Below are 20,808 nucleotides of genomic sequence, written 5' to 3' on the forward strand. Positions count from 1 at the left end.
TTCCAGAACCTGTGCATATTGATTTATTGTCCACAACGATGGAAATGAGGGAAAGGTGGGGGAGACAGGAGGGGACCCTACTCTCCCACTGGAACTCTGGGACCCACTGAGGCACCAATACTGGGGATTTCAGGGTACCTGGCATTGTGAATCCTTTCCCCTCTCTATGGTCCCTGAAAGAGCCCCACATGCCCGCTCCAGACGTGTCCATGCACACTCTTCACACACACAGGCAATAAATATGTTCCGTACCAAAGTGCCCCCCGCCTGACACTTCAGGTGGGGCCCCTCCAAAAGGGAGGTCTTGTAAGTGCTCATTTTCTTCAGGGATGGGGAGGAAGAATTGGGGAGGGGAAGGGCCGGACTGCTATCTTCAATTGCTGGTTTGAGGCAAATGTGGGGTTTTCCCTGGAAGAGGGGAAACCATGTTTTTCTATAAGCCCCAAGCTGTCCCTATCCAGCCGGAGCCCCGCATAGCGGCTGCCCCTACGCTGCCCCAAACAGCACCTCCTGATAGTCCTCTGGCGGCCCAAGGGAGAAGCAGAGTGCAGTGCTCAAAGCTAATACTGATTTGGTTGGCAGCAGCAAAGGACTGGGGGATGTCTCACTATCCCAGGGTGATGCTCACAGTAACACCTAAAGGTGTTTCCCTGGCCTAGCGGAGGCAAGAGAGGCCAGCTCAGCAAGCGGGAGAAGCCCTTGGTGCTCACAAAAGACGGCCACACGACTGGTCCCGAGAACCCCCGTCCCTGGCCTTGGAAACCAGTGCCCAAATATTTAGCACTGGAAACAAGAAATAATTCTCAGTATGAGGCTGGCGGGTTGCCAGGCAACTCCTCAACAACCAGGAGCTAAGCCTGAGCGATATGTGTGGTCCCTCTCGGTAGTCAGGACACCGTCTTAGCAACCAGGAGCCCGGCCCTTAGGAATCGGGGTCCAACCCGGCTCAGAGGCACACGTTGATCTGCTTGGAGAGTTCTCTCTCCAGGTCCAGGATGAGGGCGTCAAAGTCTTTGAGGTTCAGGTGCGGGTTGAAGGGCGCCTCGAAATCATCTTCGAAGTCAGCAGCGCCCCTCTGCTCTCCTGCCTCGTCCTCGTCTTCGCTGTCGCTGCCCGTCACGTGGTCGTAGTCTGGACTGGAGAGGAAGTCCCGCCCACAGGGCAGGAAGTCCCTTCCGCAAACGCTCCAATCGCCGGCATAGCGGTTGCTCGGAGGGCTCTCAGGACCGCCCCGGCCACGGGGCCGAGTCACGACTTCTGGGCTCGCCAGTGGCAAGTGCAGCGGCGGCTGTCGTTTGGGCCGCAGGTAGGGGGCGAGGTCCGGAGCCTCTGGGGATCTGTGGGGATCTGCAGAGGGAGAGGGAAGGCTTGTGATGACGTCACGCACAGCGGCGGCACCCAGGTTTCTGAGTGGTGGTTCGGGTAGCCAGCCTGACTAGTTTGTTGAAAGGCAAGGCCTGCGACCGGCTCACGATTTCATTGGCTGAGCTGGTAGCTTAGGCAACCGGCCCTCTGATTGGCATATCAAGAGGCAGGGCCTCTGACCGCGTCAAGCATGGATTGGCTGGATCTGAACTGGTTGCTGAGGCAACTAGGTAGATGAGAGGGCGTGGCTTGCTTGAAATTCTAGACTCTGGCCGCCCGAAAAAGCATCGCCTGTAGTGACCTGGCCAGGATTGGCGGCGGGGGCCAGGGGCGGACTCACCTGGCCAAGCCTGCAGCAGGTAGTGCAGCACTTCGATGTGGCGCTTGAAGTCCACTGCGTTGGTAAGGCCCGGGCCAGAGCTGCGGATGCGGTGCCTGGTGGGGGCCTGGCGTGCTGGCAGCAGCACGGGACCGAAGCATACGGCCAGGTTCTGCGCGGTCATGCGGTTGTGGGCATGGAAGGAAGAGACGAGGCGCAGATGGTCTAGGAGGAGCGTCAGCGTGGCCTGAGGAGAGTTGGGAGAGCATTAGAGGGCCAAATCCGGTTCCCTGTCGCACCTGAGGGAGACTAAAACGTCTTAGAATGGGGAAGCTGAGGTTCAAGGTCTCATAGTTGGGAGATGACTGAGCTAAGACCTAACAATTAGGTATTAATATGATCCCATTTTGCTGGAGGGGAGACGAAAGGCAACAGCTTTGGAATGGCAAAGCTTGGACGTGAACCCACTCCTGTGTGTGTTAGGTAGGGCTGGTATTAATTCAGCTTTATAAATGAGGGTATTGAAGCACAGAGAGGGTCGGGACTTGTCCAGGATCCCAGAGCCAGGAACCTCCCTTGTGGTAGTTTGACCTTTGTTCAGTTTGAGTTTTTGACATATCCTGGCTGTGCAACCTTGCGTAACTCAGCTGCTTTGGGCCTCAGTTTCCATATCTATGAAGTGGGGATACTAATAGCACCCACTCTTTAGGTCTGATGATGCCACAAGCTAATGGCTATCACCAGCCCAGGCATGAGTGAAACGTTCTACTAATGTCAGCCCATTCCCTGTCCCACCCATTTCTAGCGGGCCCAGCTCACCCTCTCCACATCCGGTAGACAGCTGAGGAGCTCACGGGTGCCCTCTGCGCTGAGGGGAGCCCTGCTTGGGGGCCCTCGGGCCATGGCCTCCAGCACCACTTGATAGAGGGGCTGGGTGATGAGTGGGGTGGGCAACTCCCGAAGATAATCCTTAAGGATGCCTGTGGACACAGGACCCCCTCTGGTCAGGGCATCCCTGGCTTGTGAGGCTGGAGGGATCAACTGGGGCTGAGGGGGGGAAGAGGAGGAGGACAGGTGCAGGAAGGTGACAACAAGGCCGGATAGAAAAGGTCAGGTCCCAGAGGGGTCACAGGGACGGCTTGGAGGTGAGGGTTGAATGGGGAGCAGGCAGGGGAGGGACGGGCTGCTGACCAGTGATGACATTGATGTCGGGGTACAGGTCCTCAGAAAGGCAGACAGCTGCACTGTCCCGCTCAAAGGCGTCCCGAAGCTCTTTCTTCACGGCTGCTGAGCCACACAGACGGTATAGCCCCACTACCTGGGGGTGGAGCAGAGACGGGATGTCTTCTTGCTGGGGCCACAGACTAATCAGGGCCCATTGGCTGAGCACTGGAGGTCTGTGCCAGAGTGGGATTGGACTGATAGGTTGGGGGTTCACTGTAGCCTCACTGGCTGCCTTCCTGCTCTGACACCTGTCATGGGGACCCCATCTGGACAACCTGGCCCTGTAAACCCTCTGCTTGGATCACGTGTCCTGACTCCTACTCAGTTCATTTGTTACCTCCTCAGGATTCCTTCTCTGGCTACCACAGCCAGGAGGTGAGGTCCTGCTTTAAGCTCTTCTAGCTTCTTCACTCTTATCCCAGACACAGTTTTACATTTGTGAGCTACTGGAATCATGTCTTTCCCCTCCTCAGACCCTGAACTCCAGAAGGGCTGGGATCCTGTGTCACTAAATGGGTGGATGACCCATAGGTCCTAGGCTGGGCACCTCCTGCCCTTGTCTAGGCTGGGGTTGGAGCTGGGAGGGTCCCAGGCAGGGTTGGGGGGAAGGCCTGGCCTCTGCACACTGGGTGTCCTGGGGAGTGGCTCTGAGGTCTGGGGGCCCACTGGGGTGGGACAAGGGGCTCACCCGCAGCCCTCGGCGCTCGATCTGCCCAACACACTTCTGGATGATGAGGGGCACCTGGCCGGGGGGCTGTTCCCGCTCCACTAGCAGCGGCAGGGGCAGCCCGAAGACACGGGGTTCAGCTGTGTCTGGTGCTTCCTGCTGCTCGGACAGGGTCAGCTTGGCATATAGCAGCCCCTGGGGCTCCAGGCGCACAGCCAGCTGCTGGGCCTGGCACCCTGAAGACACAAGAGGACATGAGTGGGGTTTAGCCCCACAGGCTCCTGTGCCCTAGCTTCCTACCCCAAGCCACAGCCCCACCCTGGGCTTAGTGCCCTGGGTACTCTGTGGGAAGGGCTGAATCCTGTGCCCTACCACTCCTCCCCCACGGCTATGCATCCTACCTCGGAAAACCGTGGGCAGCAGCACAGTGCCCTGGGCGCAGGGCCTGTGCCGCCGCACACCAGGGTCCCATGCCAGCACCAGGGCCCGCAACAGCCGGGCAGCCTCGAGTTCCAGGTGGAAGGTGTGGTCCAGCCGTAGGAAGTCGGGCCCCCCACGCAGCGGTCCTGTGCGGGCCCGGGCCACTCCATCCACCTGCAGCAGGCAGCAGAGGTCTCTAGGGGTAGCTCCGGGTGCTGACCGCAGTCCCCCCAGCCCATACAGGTGCAGGCTGAGGCGGCCCCAGAGTGCAGCTGGGGGCGCCCGGGCCGATGGGCCCACCTCATAGGGCCGGAAGGTGGTGGGTGATGGGGGACCCACTGGGCGTTCCGGTGAGTCACCATCACTGAGGTACCCGGTCTGAGGGTCCCTTGTACCCCCCGCCACAGCTGCCCGCCCGGGGGTCCCCACGCTGCTGTCCAGGTGGTAACGGCTGATGACAGAGCCGGTGGGGGCAGCCCTCTCGCGTTCTCGCCCAGCTCGGGTGCCCCGCAGACTCAGGCGGCGCCGTAGCTCTGGCAGCTTCTTCATTTTCATGGAGAGGCGCCTGGCAGGGCCTGGGGACTTGGTGCGTGAGGCTTTGGTTGGGGGACTGGCAGGGGCCATGCCTGTGGGAACAGCAGAACTCAGGGTTCAGAAACTTGGGCTTGGGATGGGGCTGAGGCCTGGTCCTCTTGGGGAGCTGGGGTGGGAGTGGGTGGGTGGGTAGATGAGGCTGTGCTCACCTTCTGAGGCCGGGCCCTCTGACTCCGCCGAGCCTGGCTGTGGCCCTGGGGACTGAAGTGCCAGCGGTCTGGGGTCCTCCTCAGGGATGGGGTTGTACCAGATCTCTCCAGCAGGCTCCCCGCTGCCAGGTGCCCCAGGCCCCAAAGTGGCCTCCTCTGGTGGCTTGGCCCCACCCAGCAACCATCTTCGGCTGCTGGGCTCCAGGCTTTGCAGGTAGGCCCCCCGCGCAGGACTGCGAGATGCCTCAGGGCTGGGGGGTCCCTCTGTTTCAGCCTGGGACCCTTCGGGGGCCTGGGGCTCTGGCTCTGGAGGACTGGGCTCTGGGTGCTGGGCTGGGAGGCCTGGCAGAGAGCGAGGGCGTGAGACCCAGCCCGTGATCCTCCCCCCCAGAGCAGCCCCAGCCCAGGCCCTTTCCCTAGCAGGGTCTGGGGCGTTTGTTTGGAATGCAATGGGTTGCCAGCTTAGAGCCCACCCCATCTTAGTTCCTGATATCCCTAAGCCCTACCGTCCCTCCAGCCTTGGGGCTGGTGGGGGTTTCTCCAGGACAGGGCTGTGTTCCTGGCTCTGATTCCCCACTCCTCTCATTAACTCTAGTATGCATCCCTCCCTGTCTCTTGTCACGGGTGGCTTGGGGACAAGTTGCTTCCTATCTCTGAGCCTCAGTGTTGTCCTTTGACATGGGGGGATTCTATGCACTCTCCAGGGGCCTTCAGGGGGCTCGGCATGGGGAGTGCTCCCTAGGTCCCCATGGCATGGTCAAGAACAGAGCACACAGTGGACGCTGGCTTGCTGGCTCAGAAGACAGGAGCAGGCATGACCGCGAGCACAGGGTTCTCCCTTCCTGCAGCACGTCACCCCCGCCCCCCTTGCCTGTCTTCCAAACTCTGCCCCCACCCTGGAGCGGGCCACCTCACAGCCCAAGACCAGACCCCCGTGGTCAGTCCCTCGGCGCCTCCCCTTTGCTCTGTTTTCCCTTCTCTGACATCCCAGGCCGTTTCCTGTGTGTTTGTGCGTGGGCACCCAGTCCCATTTCTCTACTCTGGGAATCTTTGGGAAGGGCTGGTGGGGGGAGGTCAGATCCAGAAGTCATCTGGCATCCCTCCTTTAACTCCTTCCTTACTGGGATTTCCTGTCCCAGGCAGCGCCCAGTTCTTTAAGGTTTCATCTTGCTTGCTTGTAGAGTCCCTCCTCTGGTCACCTCCGATTTCCACCGCCCCCCACTCCCCCCCAGTACTCTCTCTCCTGGGTCTCTATTAGGAGCACAGTCCAAAGAACTGTTTAAGTCACGTCACTAGTCCTGGTCAAATTACCCAACTGCCCTGTGCCTCAGTTTCCCCATCTGCATCAAGGGGACAGTTTCCTGGGGCTGCCTAAGGTGGATGCAGCTGCAGTCACTGGTTAATAGGTGGGAGGGGGATGCGCGGTGCCTCCTGTGATTGATAGCCCAGCATCTCCCTCCTGCAGAGTGTGCCCCCATCTCCTATCCCGGTATCCAGGGCGCAGGGTGCCCCCTGCCTGGCCCGATTGGGCCCCAGTGTCCCGGTCTCCAGGTCCTCCTCCCTCCACTCTCCAGGCACTCCGTCTCGGCCCCATTTCCTGTCAGGGACGAGGCCCCCTCCCGGGCCTCCCAAGGAGCTCGCAGCGCTGGCATCCTGGGCCAGGCGCACATAACGGTCCGCGCCCCTCTCCCCCCAGCCCTTTACTTCCAGGACCCCTGCCTGTCCCCAGCCCTCCACCCCAGTCCGCAGGAGGCTCCGCGGGGCTCCTCCTGTCCCCCCAGCCTGCCCTCCTTGGGGCCCTGGGACCCCCTCCCAGGCTGGGCGGGGCTCGGCGCCCCCTCCTCCGCCCCTTGCCCGGCTCACCGCGCTCCTTCGCGTCCGACTTTTTCCGGGGAAGTTTCTCCCGGCCCCGCAGGCGGGAGAAGGTTTTCCTGAGCAGCGGCTCGGCCATGCTGGGGCCCCGGCCGGGCCGAGTGCGAGCCCGGGTCCGGCCGCGCCGCCCCTCTCCCGCCCCGCCCGGGCTGCCCCGCCCGCCCCGCGCCCCGCGCCACCAGGAAGCGCATTCCGGGAATGCTTGGCCCAAACTTTTTTTTTTCCCCTTCCCGCGGCCAGAGCGAGTGATGCTGGGAGATGTAGTCGCCCGGGCCGGGAGGGGAGGGAAAGCATGGGGGGCTCTGGGCTGCCTTCCTGGGCTCCAGCTCTTATATGGAGGCGCAGCCTGGGTTCCTCGTCCTTCCTCTTTCCCCTTCTCCCTTAGTGATCGCAAGTTATCTTGGCTTTACCTCCAAAACGCATCCTGCACCTATCCCTTCTCCTCATCTATTGCTCTAACCTGGTCAGGCAAGCCTTGGCATTACTCCTTTCGATGGCACTCTCTCTTCCATAGTCTACCTGATGCCGCTCCAGTGCCTCCCTCCTCCACCCAATTCTCCCCCGCTCCCAAATTCCAGTTACTACTGCTGTCTAACAAACCATCCCAAAACTCAATGGTGTAAAACAGCCATTCCATTGCATGATGCTCACAGATGTTGTGGTGAGGAGTTTGGGCAGGGCAGAGCCGACGTTGATTGTCTCTGCTCCTCAGTTGGAAAGACTTAGAAGATTTAGGCATCAACAGATGGGGGGCCCAAATCATCTGGAGGCATGTGCACTCACAGGTTTTGCATTTGATGCCAGTTGTGGGCTGGGGCCTCTGCAGGAACTGTGGACTGGGGCACCTACGCAGACCTCCCCTCCCAACAGGTAGTCAGGCTTCTTACATAGCCACCCATGGCTCCAAAAATGAACAAGGCCAAAGCTGTATCCTTTCCTGAGCCACCCTCAGGTGTCAAACTGTCACTTCTGGCACCAGATTCAAAGGGAGAGGACATAAATCCTGTCTCTCTCAGTGGGTGGTGTGTCAAAGTGACCTTGTGCAAGAGGATGTGGGATGAAAGATATTATTGTGGCCATCTTGGAAAATTTAACCCACCTCGCCTCTATATTCCACTCTCTATGCAGCACCTAGAGTGGTTAACAAGCTGAAATCAAATCGGGGCACACTCCTGTTGAACAGCCATCTATTGACTGCTCACGCTACCTAGAATAAAATCCAGATTCCCACAAATAAAATCCAGTTCTAACAAGACTTCTGGCTTCATCCCCTTTGTTGTACCCAGCACTCACCTCAGCCTCCTCTTTGTTTCTCCTTCACATCAACTGTTCCTGCCCTAGGCCTTTTGCACGTACAGTTCCCTCTGCCTCAGAAGCCCTGGTTCTTCTAAAGCTGCCTCTTTCTCATCCTTTAGTTCCAGCGGCACCTCCTTGGGAGGCCCTCCCCCCAGTCATGATTACATCAGTGCATTTTATTTTTTTGAAGACTTGCCACAGCCTGAACGTAATAGCTCCAATAGTCTGTTCTAGTTTATCTGCTTCCTTGTCTAGACTGGGCCTCCACCAGATGCTTGAATGTCTTGTTCACTGCTGAATGTTTAGAGAGGTGCCAGGTGAAGGAGTCCTAGACAGGATGGCGTGGCCAACAAGCCTGGACAGAAGAGGTGTGTTTGCTTATAATGTTTCAATGCAGATCTCTGTGTTCATCCTGTTTGGAGGTCCTTGAGCTTCTTGGATGTGTAGATTCATGTCTTTCATCAATGTTGGAAAGTTTCTTGGCCATTATTTCTTCAACTATTCTTTCTGTCCCTTTCTCTTCTCTCTTTCTGGGACTCCCATTATGCATTTGTTGGTATGTTTGGTAGTGTCCCACAGATCTCATAGACTCTGTTCATTTTTCTTTGGATGTATGTGTTTGGGAGAAGTCAGGCTGGAGAAGAGTGGGGTGCACCCCATCAGATCTCTGCCCAGTTGTCTTTGAGGTAGCTGCTGACAGTGAGGAGAGAGGTCGGGGGTCAAAATAACACTTCTGCCCAAGTCCAAGGCAGGGGTGCAGGACTCAGCTACCATCGGGGTACCCCAGAACCTCAGAGGAGCCAGAGGCTGACATGGGGATGAGAGCAGCCCTTGGTCCCACCCATATAACATTAAATGATTACAAAGCAGTCATATGCCACATTCATTATTTTTTGGTAAACCTTTTGACAGGGTTTCTGTACTTTTTCTGTTGCATTTATTTGACTATATATAATAGCTCATATAATCTATAATTGGCTATGATTCTTTCTCAGCAATCAGAAATTCTTGATAAGTGAGAACAAATGTTCTACAAATTATACATACAGAAATGGTTATGAATGCTAACTTTCACACTTTGTGACGTTTATACTGTTATTCATCTGGATTTTGGTAGTTGCTATTTGGATTGTGGAGCACGCACATGTATGTGTTTTCTTTTCCCCAAATATTCTCACTAGCTGCAGAGCGGATGTGCTGTGCTTATGGTGCCGGATGGATAAATCAACCCCCAGTATATATGGGGATTTGTTGAGAGAAGAAATGCAGGTTTGAACACAGCTCTGCACCTCTGTGACAGACAATGGGATTTGGTGGATAAGTACCCCAGTCCCTCACCCCTTGTGTGGAATGACTTAGGTTCCACACTGACCCCCAGAAGTCCCTATGGGGTTGAGCTCCAGCTGCCCACAGTGGAAACTTATCAGTGCACTCTTTACCAACTTCCTACCCTTCCCTGTCTCACTTCTCCATCTCCCTTCCAGCATTTTCTGGTCCATTTTCCAAATAAACCACTTGTACTTGAATCTTTATCTTATATCATCTTCTGGAGGACCCTAAATGCAGACATTCTCTCTAGGCCTTGGTTCCTCATCCAGTCAAAAAGCGGACTTAACTCCCTCTGTTCTCAAGTTCATGGGGGTGGGGATGATGGGGGTGGGGCATGTGTCTGTGGGCTAAGTTCCTTGGCCGCCACCTCCCAGGGTCCTAGTTCCTGGGGAATGGAAGGTTGAGAAGGTTATGGGGAGCAGGCCCCCAGTTTCCACTCCCTGTTGTCGTTTCCAGTTCTTGCACCTGAGCTTCACCTGCACCTCACCTGCACCTGGCATCTTCCAGGGTGAGGAGGTGAGTGCCGAGGCCTATGCAGACCTCCCTGGTTAGGAGTCAGTCCTCAGAGGAACTAGGGAAGAGGTGGCTGCCCAGAGATGTCCACCAGGGCAGCACTGAAGAGCTGGAGGGAGAGAGGGTGGTTGGGTCACCACGAGGCAGCTTCCTGAGATGAGGCATGGTGTCACTTGGGCAGCAGTCAGCGGGGCAGCATATCTTGGCTAGAGCTTCCCAATGGCCCTTGGAAAAGCCCAGCCAGGCAGCTGTGGAGCTGAACCTGAGGCGCAGCGTGGCTCCCAGCCACCATTGCAGTATCCTCCTTTTATCAGCTGTAGGCTTGCTAGGCTCTCCTGCTGGCCAGGCTCCTGCACAGGCTCTAGGACACATTCAGCAACTGGTCACCTGCAACCATGCCAAGAGCTGCCCTAGTGGCAAGCTTGAGGGCCTGGGGGGTGCTCGTGTGGCCACCAGGGCTTCATAGATGCTGGCGGACCCAGAGGAAGGGAAGGCAGCCTGAAGAGGGGTGGCTGGTCAGGTGGCAACAAGTAGCCTGGGGTGGGCAGGGCCAGGCAGATACCCCAGGTCATTCCTTAGCTTCTCCTTCCTCTCTCCTCCCTCCTGGGGCTCTGGGCTCTCTTGACCATTTCAAAGAAAGGCCTGGTGTTTGGCCCATGGGAGATAGCTTCTAAACCCTTGGAATCTTTTTGTATACCTGGGGGCCATGCCAGGGAGTTAAGTGAACAGTATGATTTATAGTGGGGGCTTGAAGCACACTGTGTCAGTTTGTTCTCTGGAGGGGTCAGAGACTGTGTGACTAAGGTGAGCCACATGGGTGGTCAGCTACGTGGCTGTAACGGGCTGAATTGTGTCCCCTCCCCCAAATTCCTATGTTGAAGTCCTAACCTCCCAGGACCTCAGAATGTGACTGTATTTGGAGATAGGGTCTTCAAACAGGTGACTGCTTCAAAATGAGGTGTTTAGGGTGGGCCTGAATCCAATGTGACTGGTGTCCTTATAAAAAGAGGAGATTAGGACACAGACATTTGTGCGCAGAGGGAAGATGGTGTGAAGAGACAGGGAGAAGATGGCCATCTGCAAGCCAAGGAGAAAGGCCTCCGAAGGAACCAACCCTGCTGACACTTTGATCAGACTTCCAGCCTCCAGAATTGTGAGCAAACTAATTACTGTTGTTTAAGCCACCCAGTCTGTGGTGTTTTGTTATGGCTGCCCTAGGAAACTAATACAGTGGCCAACCCCCAATGGGAACCCTGGGCACTAAGGCTCAAGTGAGCTTCCCTGGTTGGCAGTACACCATGTATGTTGTCACACATCATTGCTGGGGGAATTACGCTCTGTCCACGCTACTCCACAGGGAGGGGGTGCTGGAAGCTTGTCCTGCTATCTCCCAGACCCCTCCCCATGTGCCTTTTACCTTTGTTAATTGTAATCTGTGTCTTTTCTCTGTAATAAAGCATGAGTATAACAACTTTGCTGAGTTCTGTGAGTCCTTCTAGTGCATTCTTGAACTGATGGTGGTCTTGGGGACCTCCCACTATACAGGTTCATAGAGATGGAAGTGACTCTCCAAATCCCTTGCAAATATATATTTGGGAGTAGGAGCTCCCCTTCCGGGATCTTGGGCTGAAGCCTTACTGAGTCCTTCCTTCCCCATGCCTCGCTGGAAAAGGCTTTCTGGTCACTCCCACCAGCTGATCCACCTTTTGTACCCCAGAGTCCCACGTGGAACAGGACTTGAGCTGTTCAAAGCTGTAGCATGACCTTGGGCAAGTCACCTACCTGAAAGGCCGTTCAGCATCATGATGGTGGGAGGAAGGGTCAGGCTTTGGGGTCACACTAGGCTAGATAGGAATCCCCCCCCGATCCAGCGCATGGACTTGGGACAGTCATTTTCCCTCTCTGAACCTCAGTGTCTGAATCTACAAAACTTCTTTGAATTACCCAATGAAATCCTGCAAGGAGAGAAAGAAGTGTTGTTGTATTCTAACACTGGCCAGGGTTAATCTGCTTCAATCTAGATAAGTTGGCTCAAACCCCCTCCAACACCCTCGTTGAGATTTTGGAGACTTTCTATGTGATTGTTTTCTCATGGTCGCCTGTTATTACTGAATTAAATAAATAGTTCTACTGTGAGCTCACTGTTCCTGTTTCTGCCCTTGATTTCACCAAGGCTCGTGGTGTGCGACAGGCTTTACTGAAGGTAGGGGGAGTGGAGGGAAGTTACATCACGTACCACAGCAACTTAACGTTGACTCTTAGACATCTCTATTCCAACCCAGGCTATCTCAGTTACCTCACCAGGCCGTCACACTGCCTCCTCATTCATTCATTCATCTGTTCATTCATTCATTCATTCATTTACTCACTCAACAAATCTATCTTGAATGGCTGTTTTACTAAGTTGGAGGCAGGAAGTTGGGCAAGATAAACAGGGGAACACAGACTCCGTCACCAGCTCTCAGCTTACAGTCAAGTGGGTGAAATAGACATTCATCAAAGAATCACACAAATGAACATGAAATCACTGATATGATGAGAATGAGGGGATAATGAGCACATTAAGGTACCTGACGTAGCTGGGGCAAGGGCGGAGTGAGGAGAGGCTTCCCTGAGGAAGTGGGGTTTGCATTGAAATCTCAAAGGTAAGGAGGCATTAACCCTGGGTGGGAGTGGGGCAGAGGGAGTAGGATATGCAAAGGTCTGTGGCACCATCTTCAGAAAAACCACTTCTGCAATACTTTTTACTTTCTTAAAAAAAAGCTGCATGCTATATTTTGTCAACAGTTTGGGAGAGAGGGGCACATGGAAGGGCAGATACTAGTTGGGGATCTTCCTGAATCATTGAGATGACTTCAGTACATTTTTCAATGCAACAGTTAAAAAAATACTATATTTCGTAACATGTAGAATGATGTGAAATTCAAGTGTCAACGTCTAGTTTCATGGGTGCTCAGCCACCTCACCCTTTGATGTATTGTCTATACATAGACAATGTACAGACAGTGAGACAGTGACAGTTTCCACTTGGTAACAGCAGAGCTGTGCCATTGGGGCAGAGACTGCATGACGCATAAAACTGATATTTATTCTCTGAACATTTACATGACGTTTGCTGACCCCTAATCCATGGTATGGCTCATCCGCAGGTTCATTCTGAAGCACAGGCCCTCACCAGGCCTTGCTTAAATTAACCCTTATCATGGTGCCTTCTGCCTGTGGACCAAGCCCAGTGGCCAGGGCTGCCCCCCCCTCCCCCCGCCCTCCGCAGCCCCCAGCACCCCTCCTCTCATTGTGGGCTGTTTCTCTGAACAACCCAGGCTCTGTCCCACCATGGGAACTTTGCATATGCTGTTCCCTTCCAGGGGCCGATTACACCTGAGGTGGGTAGAACTGGGCCAGTTCGCAGCCAGGATAAATGTTTCTGTAAAAGAGCTCTAGATCCAATTTGTGAAGTGGCACTATCGCCACCTGGTGGCCACTTCCTCGAACTGTAGCTGCAATTCTTGCAAAGCGTTCGGCATGAACAGGACTCCAGGACCACGTCCATAGCAGGGGCTGGAGAAACGACACAGTTCCGGTTTTCCTTTATCTCTGAACCGAAGGCCCATTCGGGTCCCAAATCTCTACAGCCTCCCCCCAGTCCTCATCGCCTATCTATCCCTGTGAACCTCAAACTTGAAGGCCCATATAATCCCCTGGGTTGTTGTTAAAATTATGATTCAGTGGTGTGGGACAGCGTGAGCCGTCATTTCTAGCAAACTGCCCATAATGTTGATGTTTCTGATTCATGGACCTACGAGAGTATCAGGCTTTACTTTTTCTATAGAAAATGGATCAACAAACTCAGTAAAGGGCCAGATGGTAAATATTTCAGACTTTACGTGCCATAGGGTCTCTGTTGAGACTTCTCAACTCTGTCCTGTGGCTTGAAAACAGTCAAGATGATACATAAATGAATGAGCATGTTCCCATAAAACTTTATTTATGGATGCTAAAATTAAAATTTTATATAATTTTAACCTGTCATGGGATAATCTTTTAATTTTTCCCAACTATTTAAAAATATAAAAGCCATTCTTACATTGCAGGCTGTATAAAAACAAGCTGAGGGCTGGATTTGGCTCATCGGCCTTAGTTTGCAGCCTCCTGGTCTGGGCACTGAATTCTCGACAATGTTGTGCATCATTGTGGGGACAGAGCCAGGAGAGCAGTTTCCAGGCTCTCGACCTTACGTGGAAAGGTGCTGGCTTGGGTAGTAGATGGCCGTCAGCTGTGACTCGTTGGCCATCAGCTGTAACCAGTTAACCATTAGCCACTAATATAACTGCCGTGTCTACTGTAGGGGGTTGGTTGGCTAGCAGAGAAGCGGCCAGCCGGTTTCGGCTAGCAAGTGCAGTTAGGAAGCGGATTACATTACAGATCGTGTTGAGCCTACTTCCTGTGTTTTGCCTGGCTGCCAGCAAGACTGGGGTGCAGGAAGACCCCTCGTTGTGGTACTGGTGGAGTTTGCTTTTGTGTCTCGACCAGCCGCCATCGAGACTATAATGGTATGACTCCCCTACCTATGGCTCCGTGGGTGTTCCTCTTTGGCCTCACCATGTCCTGTGTTCTTGAGCGGGGAGTCGGAGCTGAGACCCCGCATTGTAGTCATTAAGACTTGGGGCTCTGGGATGGGTCCTCTGTATGAACCCTGCCTACCACTTATTAGCAGCCTCTCTTTTCAAGGCTCAGTTTCCTTATCTGTAAAATAAGAAGTAATTTTACTCACCTTATAGGGTTGTTGTTGAAAATTTAATAATTTAATAATGCATATAAAGGGTTTAGCCCTGTGCCGGGCACACAAGAATCTCAGCTGTCGGTGTCACTGCCATCACAGTGAGACCCAGAAAATGAACCCATGAATTTAAATCCTTCATCTTTTTCTCCAGCTGCAGCCCATGCTTCCTGAACTAGAAGACATGGTAAGTCATGGACTTGAGAGGATATACTTGGGCATGACTATTGAACAATGCCAGCCTTTACTGCACTAGCTGTATGTGTTTGCTTGGGCTGCATAACAAACCTGGGTGGCTTACATGCCAGAAATTTATCCTTTCTTGGTCCTGTAGGCCAAAAGTCCGAGATCAAAGTTGTCAGCAGGGTTGCTTCCTTCTGGGGGCTCTAAGGGAGAATCTGTTCTTTGCCCCTCCCCTGGCTTCTGGTGGTTTGATGGCAATCACTGTCTTTTCTTGGCTTGTAGAAACATCACCCTGATCTCTGCTTTCATCGTCACATGGCATTGTGGGGGCAGAGCCCCAGAAAGTAGTTTACAGGCTCTCGGCCTCACGTGGAGGAGTGCTGGCTCGGGTAGTAGATGGCCGTCAGCTGTGGCTGATTGGCCGTCAGCTGTAGCCAGTTAGCCAATTAGCCGCCAATATAACTGCTGCGGCTACGGAGGAGAGAAAGGAGAAGAGGAAGAAGAATGGGGGCTAGGCTGGCAAGCGTGGATGGCGGTTTGCAGACAGTGTGGATCCAGCCTCCAGTGAGAGTATAGTGCCGCCAGAGAGAATATAGTGGTATGACTCCCCCAACTATGGCTCCATGGGTGTTCCTTTTTGGCCTCACCATATCCTGCGTTCTTGTATGGGGAGTGGGAGCAGAGACCCCGCAGGACGCCCTGCACGACAAATGGCGCAGCGAGCAGGGTCTCCCGCATGACAGCATTCTCCCTGGCTGTGTGTCTGGGTCCAAATTCTCCCTTCTTATAAGGACACTGGTCATCTGCGATCAGGACCTACCCTAGTGATCTCATTTTAACTTTATCACTTCTGTAAAGATCTTTGTCATGCGGGGGACCCTGCTCGCTGCGCCATTTGTCGTGCAGGGCGTCCTGCGGGGTCTCTGCTCCCACTCCCCACACAAGAACGCAGGATATGGTGAGGCCAAAAAGGAACACCCACGGAGCCATAGGTAGGGGAGTCATACCACTATATTCTCTCTGGCGGCACTATACTCTCAATGGAGGCTGGATTCACACTGTCCGCAAACCGCCATCCACACTTGCCAGCCCAGCCGCCATCTTCTTGCTAGCCCCCATTCTTTCTCTCCTTTCCTTCTCCTCTCTCTGCTAGCGTAGCCACAGCAGTTATATTAGTGGCCAATGGCTCACTGGTTACAGCTGACGGCCAACTAGCCACAGCTGATGGCCATGCAATCGCAGTTGATGGCCATTTACTACCTGAGCCAGCACCTGTCTATGTGAGGCCGAGAGCCTGGAAACTACTTTCTGGGGCTCTGCCCCCACACTCCACCCCTACAGGCTCTCGCCTCACAATCTACGCGACAAGCGTCTTCCGCGAGGGGACCTGTGCGAGGAGCCTGGGGGTGAATGCAATATCCTGGACATAGCCAGGCTCTCTGGGCACAGCCAGGGTTTCTCAGGGCACCACCAGTGCTTCTGGGCACGGCCAGACTTCCTGGACTTCTTAGGGTACCACCTGTCTTCCCGGACACAGCCAGGGTTTCTCAGGGCACCACCAGTGCTTCTGGGCATGGCCAGACTTCCTGGACTTCTTAGGGTACCACTAGTTTCCCCAGGCACAGCTAGGATTTCTCAGGGCACAGTCAGGGTTTCTCAGGGCACTGCCACTCTCTCTGGGATACAGCCCGACTTCCTGGGCACAGCCAGGGCACAGCCAGACTTCCTGGACTCAGCCAGGGCTCTCAGGGCACTGCCAGTCTCTCTGGGTGTGGGGGCAGAGCCCCAGAAAGTAGTTTCCAGGCTCTTGGCCTCACATAGCCAGGTGCTGGCTCAGGTAGTAAATGGCCAACTGTGATTGCATGGCCATCAGCTGTGGCTAGTTGGCCGTCAGCTGTAACCAGTGAGCCATTAGGCCACAATATAACTGCTGTGGCTACGCTAGAGAGGAGAAGAAGAGAGAATGGGGGCTAGCAAGAAGATGGCGGCTGGGCTGGCAAGCGTGGATGGTGGTTTGCGGACAGTGTGGACCCAGCCTCCAGTGAGAGTATAGTGCCGCCAGAGAGAATATAGTGGTATGACTCCCCTACCTATGGCTCCGTGGGTGTTCCTTTTTGGCCTCACCATATCCTGCGTTCTTGTATGGGGAGCGGGAGCAGAGAACCTGCAGGCCACCCTGTATGACGCCCTGCACGACAAATGGCGCAGCGAGCAGGGTATGGTGCCAGCCAAAGCTCTCCAAAGGATGGTGGAGCAGTTTGTGTGTATGAACACTCAGTCTCAGGAAGACCAGGAGGAGCAGCTGCCGGAGAGCTGGACCCCCGTGGAGGGGTGGGAGGATGTGGACGGTTCTCCCACCAGCACAGGAAAAGCCATGCAGCTGCTGGAGAGATGGAGCCCCGTGGAGAGGTGGAAAGATGTGGATGGTTCCCCAACCAGCACAGGCCGGAGAAAGCGAAGGTCGTTGCAGCCCTGTGGGCCGGGGAAGTTCCTGCTCAGGCAGCCCGGATGCAGGACTTATAGTCCCAGGAGGTAACACTTGCTGAGTCCTCCGTGGGAGATAAGGGTGAGGTCAAGGTCGTCCTTCACCCCAGGACAGCCCTGGAGAAATGACTATGTACTATGGGGAATTGCCTTCCATCCCTAATTTAATGGACAACTTGACTGTTTGTTTGGGAACATACCACCTTGTAGTGGAACTGGGGGATATTTGCTTTTGTGTCTTGACTGGCCACCAGAGAGAATATGTAAGCACCTTGATTGTGAGTCGCTGTTGTTCCAGCAGGGTACCCTGAGAGGCACAGAGAGAGTGGCAGTGCCCTGAGAGCCCTGGCTGTGTCCAGGAAGTGTGGCTGTGCCCACAGAGAGTGGCAGTGCCCTGAAAGCCCTGGCTGAGTCCAGGAAGTGTGGCTGTGCCCACAGAGAGTGGCAGTGCCCTGAGAAATCCTAGCTGTGCCCGGGGAAACTAGTGGTACCCTAAGAAGTCCAGGAAGTCTGGCCGTGCCCAGAAGCACTGGTGGTGCCCTGAGAAACCCTGGCTGTGCCCAGAGAGCCTGGCTATGTCCAGGATATTGCATTCACCCCCAGGCTCCTCGCACAGGTCCCCTCGCGGAAGACACTTGTCGCGTAGATTGTGAGGTGAGAGCCTGTAGGGGTGGAGTGTGGGGGCAGAGCCCCAGAAAGTAGTTTCCAGGCTCTTGGCCTCACATAGACAGGTGCTGGCTCAGGTAGTAAATGGCCATCAACTGCGATTGCATGGCCATCAGCTGTGGCTAGTTGGCCGTCAGCTGTAACCAGTGAGCCATTGGCCACTAATATAACTGCTGTGGCTATGCTAGCAGAGAGAGGGAGAGAGAAGAGAAGAAGAATGGGGCTAGCAAGAAGATGGTGGCTGGGCTGGCAAGCGCGGATGGCGGTTTGCGGACAGTGTGGATCCAGCCGCCAGAGAGAATATAGTGGTATGACTCCCCTACCTATGGCTCCGTGGGTGTTCCTTTTTGGCCTCACCATATCCTGCGTTCTTGTATGGGGAGCGGGAGCAGAGAACCTGCAGGCCACCCTGTATGACGCCCCGCTTGACACTGGGATACAGCCCGACTTCCTGGGCACAGCCAGGGCTCTCAGGGCACTGCCACTCTCTCTGTGCCTCTCAGGGTACCCTGCTGGAACAACAGTGACTCACAATCAAGGTGCTTACATATTCTCAATGGCGGCCAGTCAAGACACAAAAGCAAATATCCCCCAGTTCCACTACAAGGTGGTAAGTTCCCAAAGAAACAGTCAAGTTGTCCATTAAATTAGGGATGGAAGGCAATTCCCCATAGTACATAGTCATTTCTCCAGGGCTGTCCTGGGGGTGAAGGACGACCTTGACCTCACCCTTATCTCCCACGGAGGACTCAGCAAGTGTTACCTCCTGGGACTATAAGTCCTGCATCCGGGCTGCCTGAGCAGGAACTTCCCCGGCCCACAGGGCTGCAACGACCTTCGCTTTCTCCGGCCTGTGCTGGTTGGGGAACCGTCCACATCTTTCCACCTCTCCACGGGGCTCCATCTCTCCAGCAGCTGCATGGCTTTTCCTGTGCTGGTGGGAGAACCGTCCACGTCCTCCCACCCCTCCACGGGGGTCCAGCTCTCCGGCAGCTGCTCCTCCTGGTCTTCCTGAGACTGAGTGTTCATACACACAAACTGCTCCACCGTCCTTTGGAGAGCTTTGGCCGGCACCATACCCTGCTCGCTGCGCCATTTGTCATGCGGGAGACCCTGCTCGCTGCGCCATTTGTCGTGCAGGGCGTCCGGCGGGGTCTCTGCTCCCGCTCCCCATACAAGAACACAGGACATGGTGAGGCCAAAAAGGAACACCCACGGAGCCATAGGTAGGGGAGTCATACCACTATATTCTCTCTGGCGGCACTATACTCTCACTGGAGGCTGGGTCCACACTGTCCGCAAACCGCCATCCACGCTTGCCAGCCCAGCCGCCATCTTCTTGCTAGCCCCCATTCTCTCTCTCTCTCCCTTTGCTAGCGTAGCCACAGCAGTTATATTGTGGCCTAATGGCTCACTGGTTACAGCTGACGGCCAACTAGCCACAGCTGATGGCCATGCAATCACAGTTGGCCATTTACTACCTGAGCCAGCACCTGTCTATGTGAGGCCGAGAGCCTGGAAACTACTTTCTGGGGCTCTGCCCCCACAATCTTATTTCCAGATCAGGTCACAGTCTGAAGTCCTGGGGGTTAGGCTTCGACATAGCTTTTTTGGAGGACATGATTCAACCCCTAACATGAACTGCCCGTGCGTTCCAGGGCACCCCATCTGCTTGTTGCCAATTGTGCCTGTAGCATCTTATTGGGTTTGGAGTCGGGTGACGGACGTTATAGGAAACACATGGACTCTGGAGCTAGTCTAGGGCCTGTGTCCTCAAACTGTGGTCTGTGGGCTCCCTGGAGAGCTTATGAAGAGGGCAGATTCTAGGGTCCAGCGTTGACCCATTGAATCATAATCCCCATGAGCCAAGTGTCGTTGTCTCTGATGAGCCACATGGGGGGGGGCATAGGAGGCCTGTTGATGACAATGATCCCCACCCAAAGTGATGGCCCCCAGGCCCCCAGTGAGAATGAGGCTGGTGGCTGTCGAAGCCAATAGCAAGAGAGCTAGTCTCCTCAGACGCTGTCAAAGTCCCTCCCCCATCACTTAGGAAGCATGGAGATGTAACTGGCAAATGCTGTCGCCTTTATCAATATCAAAATGATCAATATTAAAATGAGTGTAGCCGATCTTTCATTTGACTACTATTATCCGCATATTAATAGCAATTCTATAGGCTGATACCCCAGAAAGGGCTATAATTTAAGGCTACTTGGAAGTCATCCCTGCTACTTTGATCTTCCCTGGAGAAGATAAATCATGGGGAAAATGCACACCTCTCCCTTTGGGTTCCCATAGCTTTTCCTCCATCTCTTTGTGACGTATTTGTCATGTTGTAATGATTTACTTACATGGCTCTATCCCCTGCTGGACCTTGAACACTTCAAGGGTAGGGATGGCATGTATCTCAGTGTCCCCGACACCCCACTGTGGTCCTGTACACAGCAGGCCCTCGATAGCGGTTCTGTCCAAGGACCGAGAAGGGACTGTTCTGCTGAGCAGCTTCTTTAGGGCTACCCTCCTGTCCTTATTCCTTAGGCTGTAGATAAAGGGGTTCAGCAGGGGGACGACCATCCCCACACATCAGGGCAGCTTGTCCTTCTGGGAGGAGGTGGGAGGTGCAGGCTGCAAGTACCCGGCGGCGAAGATGGTGCCGCAGAACAGTGACACCACGGTGAGGTGGGACCCACAAGTGGTCAAGGCTTGCCACTTGCCCCGAGTAGAAGGGATCTTGAAGACCGCCTGGAAGATGCAGGCGGAAGAGAGCGGGCTGATGCCCACAGGGGTGCAGAAAGCCGAGATCACCAGCTTGTGGGTGTGAGTTTGCGTGTCCGAGCAGGAGGCATGAGGTCGCAGAAGTGGGGGATTTCGGAGCCTGTGCGGAAGGTCCATTGAGCCACGAGGCAGGGGTGCAAGAGTGACTGGAGGTTGGCGATCAGCCATGCCCTTC

At 54.7% G+C, this 20,808-nt stretch overlaps 1 protein-coding gene, 1 long non-coding RNA gene and 1 pseudogene across 3 annotated transcripts; 1 reads left to right on the forward strand and 2 right to left on the reverse strand.

Annotated features, from left to right (window-relative positions):
* Window positions 1-9: 9 nt before the first annotated feature.
* SYDE1 (synapse defective Rho GTPase activating protein 1) lies at window positions 10-6,770 on the reverse strand. 2 transcript variants are annotated; one of them, XM_019736902.3, is made up of 8 exons: window positions 6,602-6,770; window positions 4,739-5,080; window positions 3,977-4,621; window positions 3,597-3,811; window positions 2,876-3,002; window positions 2,504-2,664; window positions 1,706-1,931; window positions 10-1,347 (listed from the first exon to the last, which is right to left on the reverse strand). In XM_019736902.3, exons 1-8 carry the CDS (start codon window positions 6,687-6,689, stop codon window positions 947-949), a joined length of 2,205 nt encoding a protein of 734 aa, XP_019592461.3. In that variant the 5' UTR covers window positions 6,690-6,770; the 3' UTR covers window positions 10-946. The 2 variants fall into 2 exon arrangements, with proteins under 2 accessions (XP_019592461.3, XP_088648539.1); XM_088792413.1 differs by lacking the exon at window positions 6,602-6,770 and having other exon boundaries at window positions 4,739-5,258.
* LOC141572699 (uncharacterized) lies at window positions 1,173-11,884 on the forward strand. Its single transcript, XR_016019014.1, has 2 exons — window positions 1,173-1,306; window positions 10,787-11,884. It is a non-coding gene; the product is annotated as an uncharacterized LOC141572699 (long non-coding RNA).
* An 8,317-nt stretch (window positions 11,885-20,201) lies between these two features.
* Window positions 20,202-20,808, reverse strand: part of LOC109439069 (olfactory receptor 7C2-like) — a 94,094-nt pseudogene continuing 93,487 nt past the window's right edge.

This window comes from Rhinolophus sinicus, chromosome 15 (genome assembly GCF_057876585.1).
Source record: "Rhinolophus sinicus isolate RSI-liver-muscle chromosome 15, RSI-T2T, whole genome shotgun sequence".
NCBI classification, from domain to species: Eukaryota; Metazoa; Chordata; class Mammalia; order Chiroptera; family Rhinolophidae; genus Rhinolophus; species Rhinolophus sinicus.

Excerpts from the sequence above, each read along its gene's own strand:
- SYDE1 (XM_088792413.1), bottom strand. The coding sequence starts at position 5,216 with ATGGGGTGGGCTCTAAGCTGGCAACCCATTGCATTCCAAACAAACGCC. Across the intron at positions 4,622-4,738 it reads AGAGGGCCCGGCCTCAGAAG|GCATGGCCCCTGCCAGTCCC; the intron begins GTGAGCACAGCC and ends CTGTTCCCACAG. Across the intron at positions 2,665-2,875 it reads CGACATCAATGTCATCACTG|GCATCCTTAAGGATTATCTT; the intron begins GTCAGCAGCCCG and ends CTGTGTCCACAG.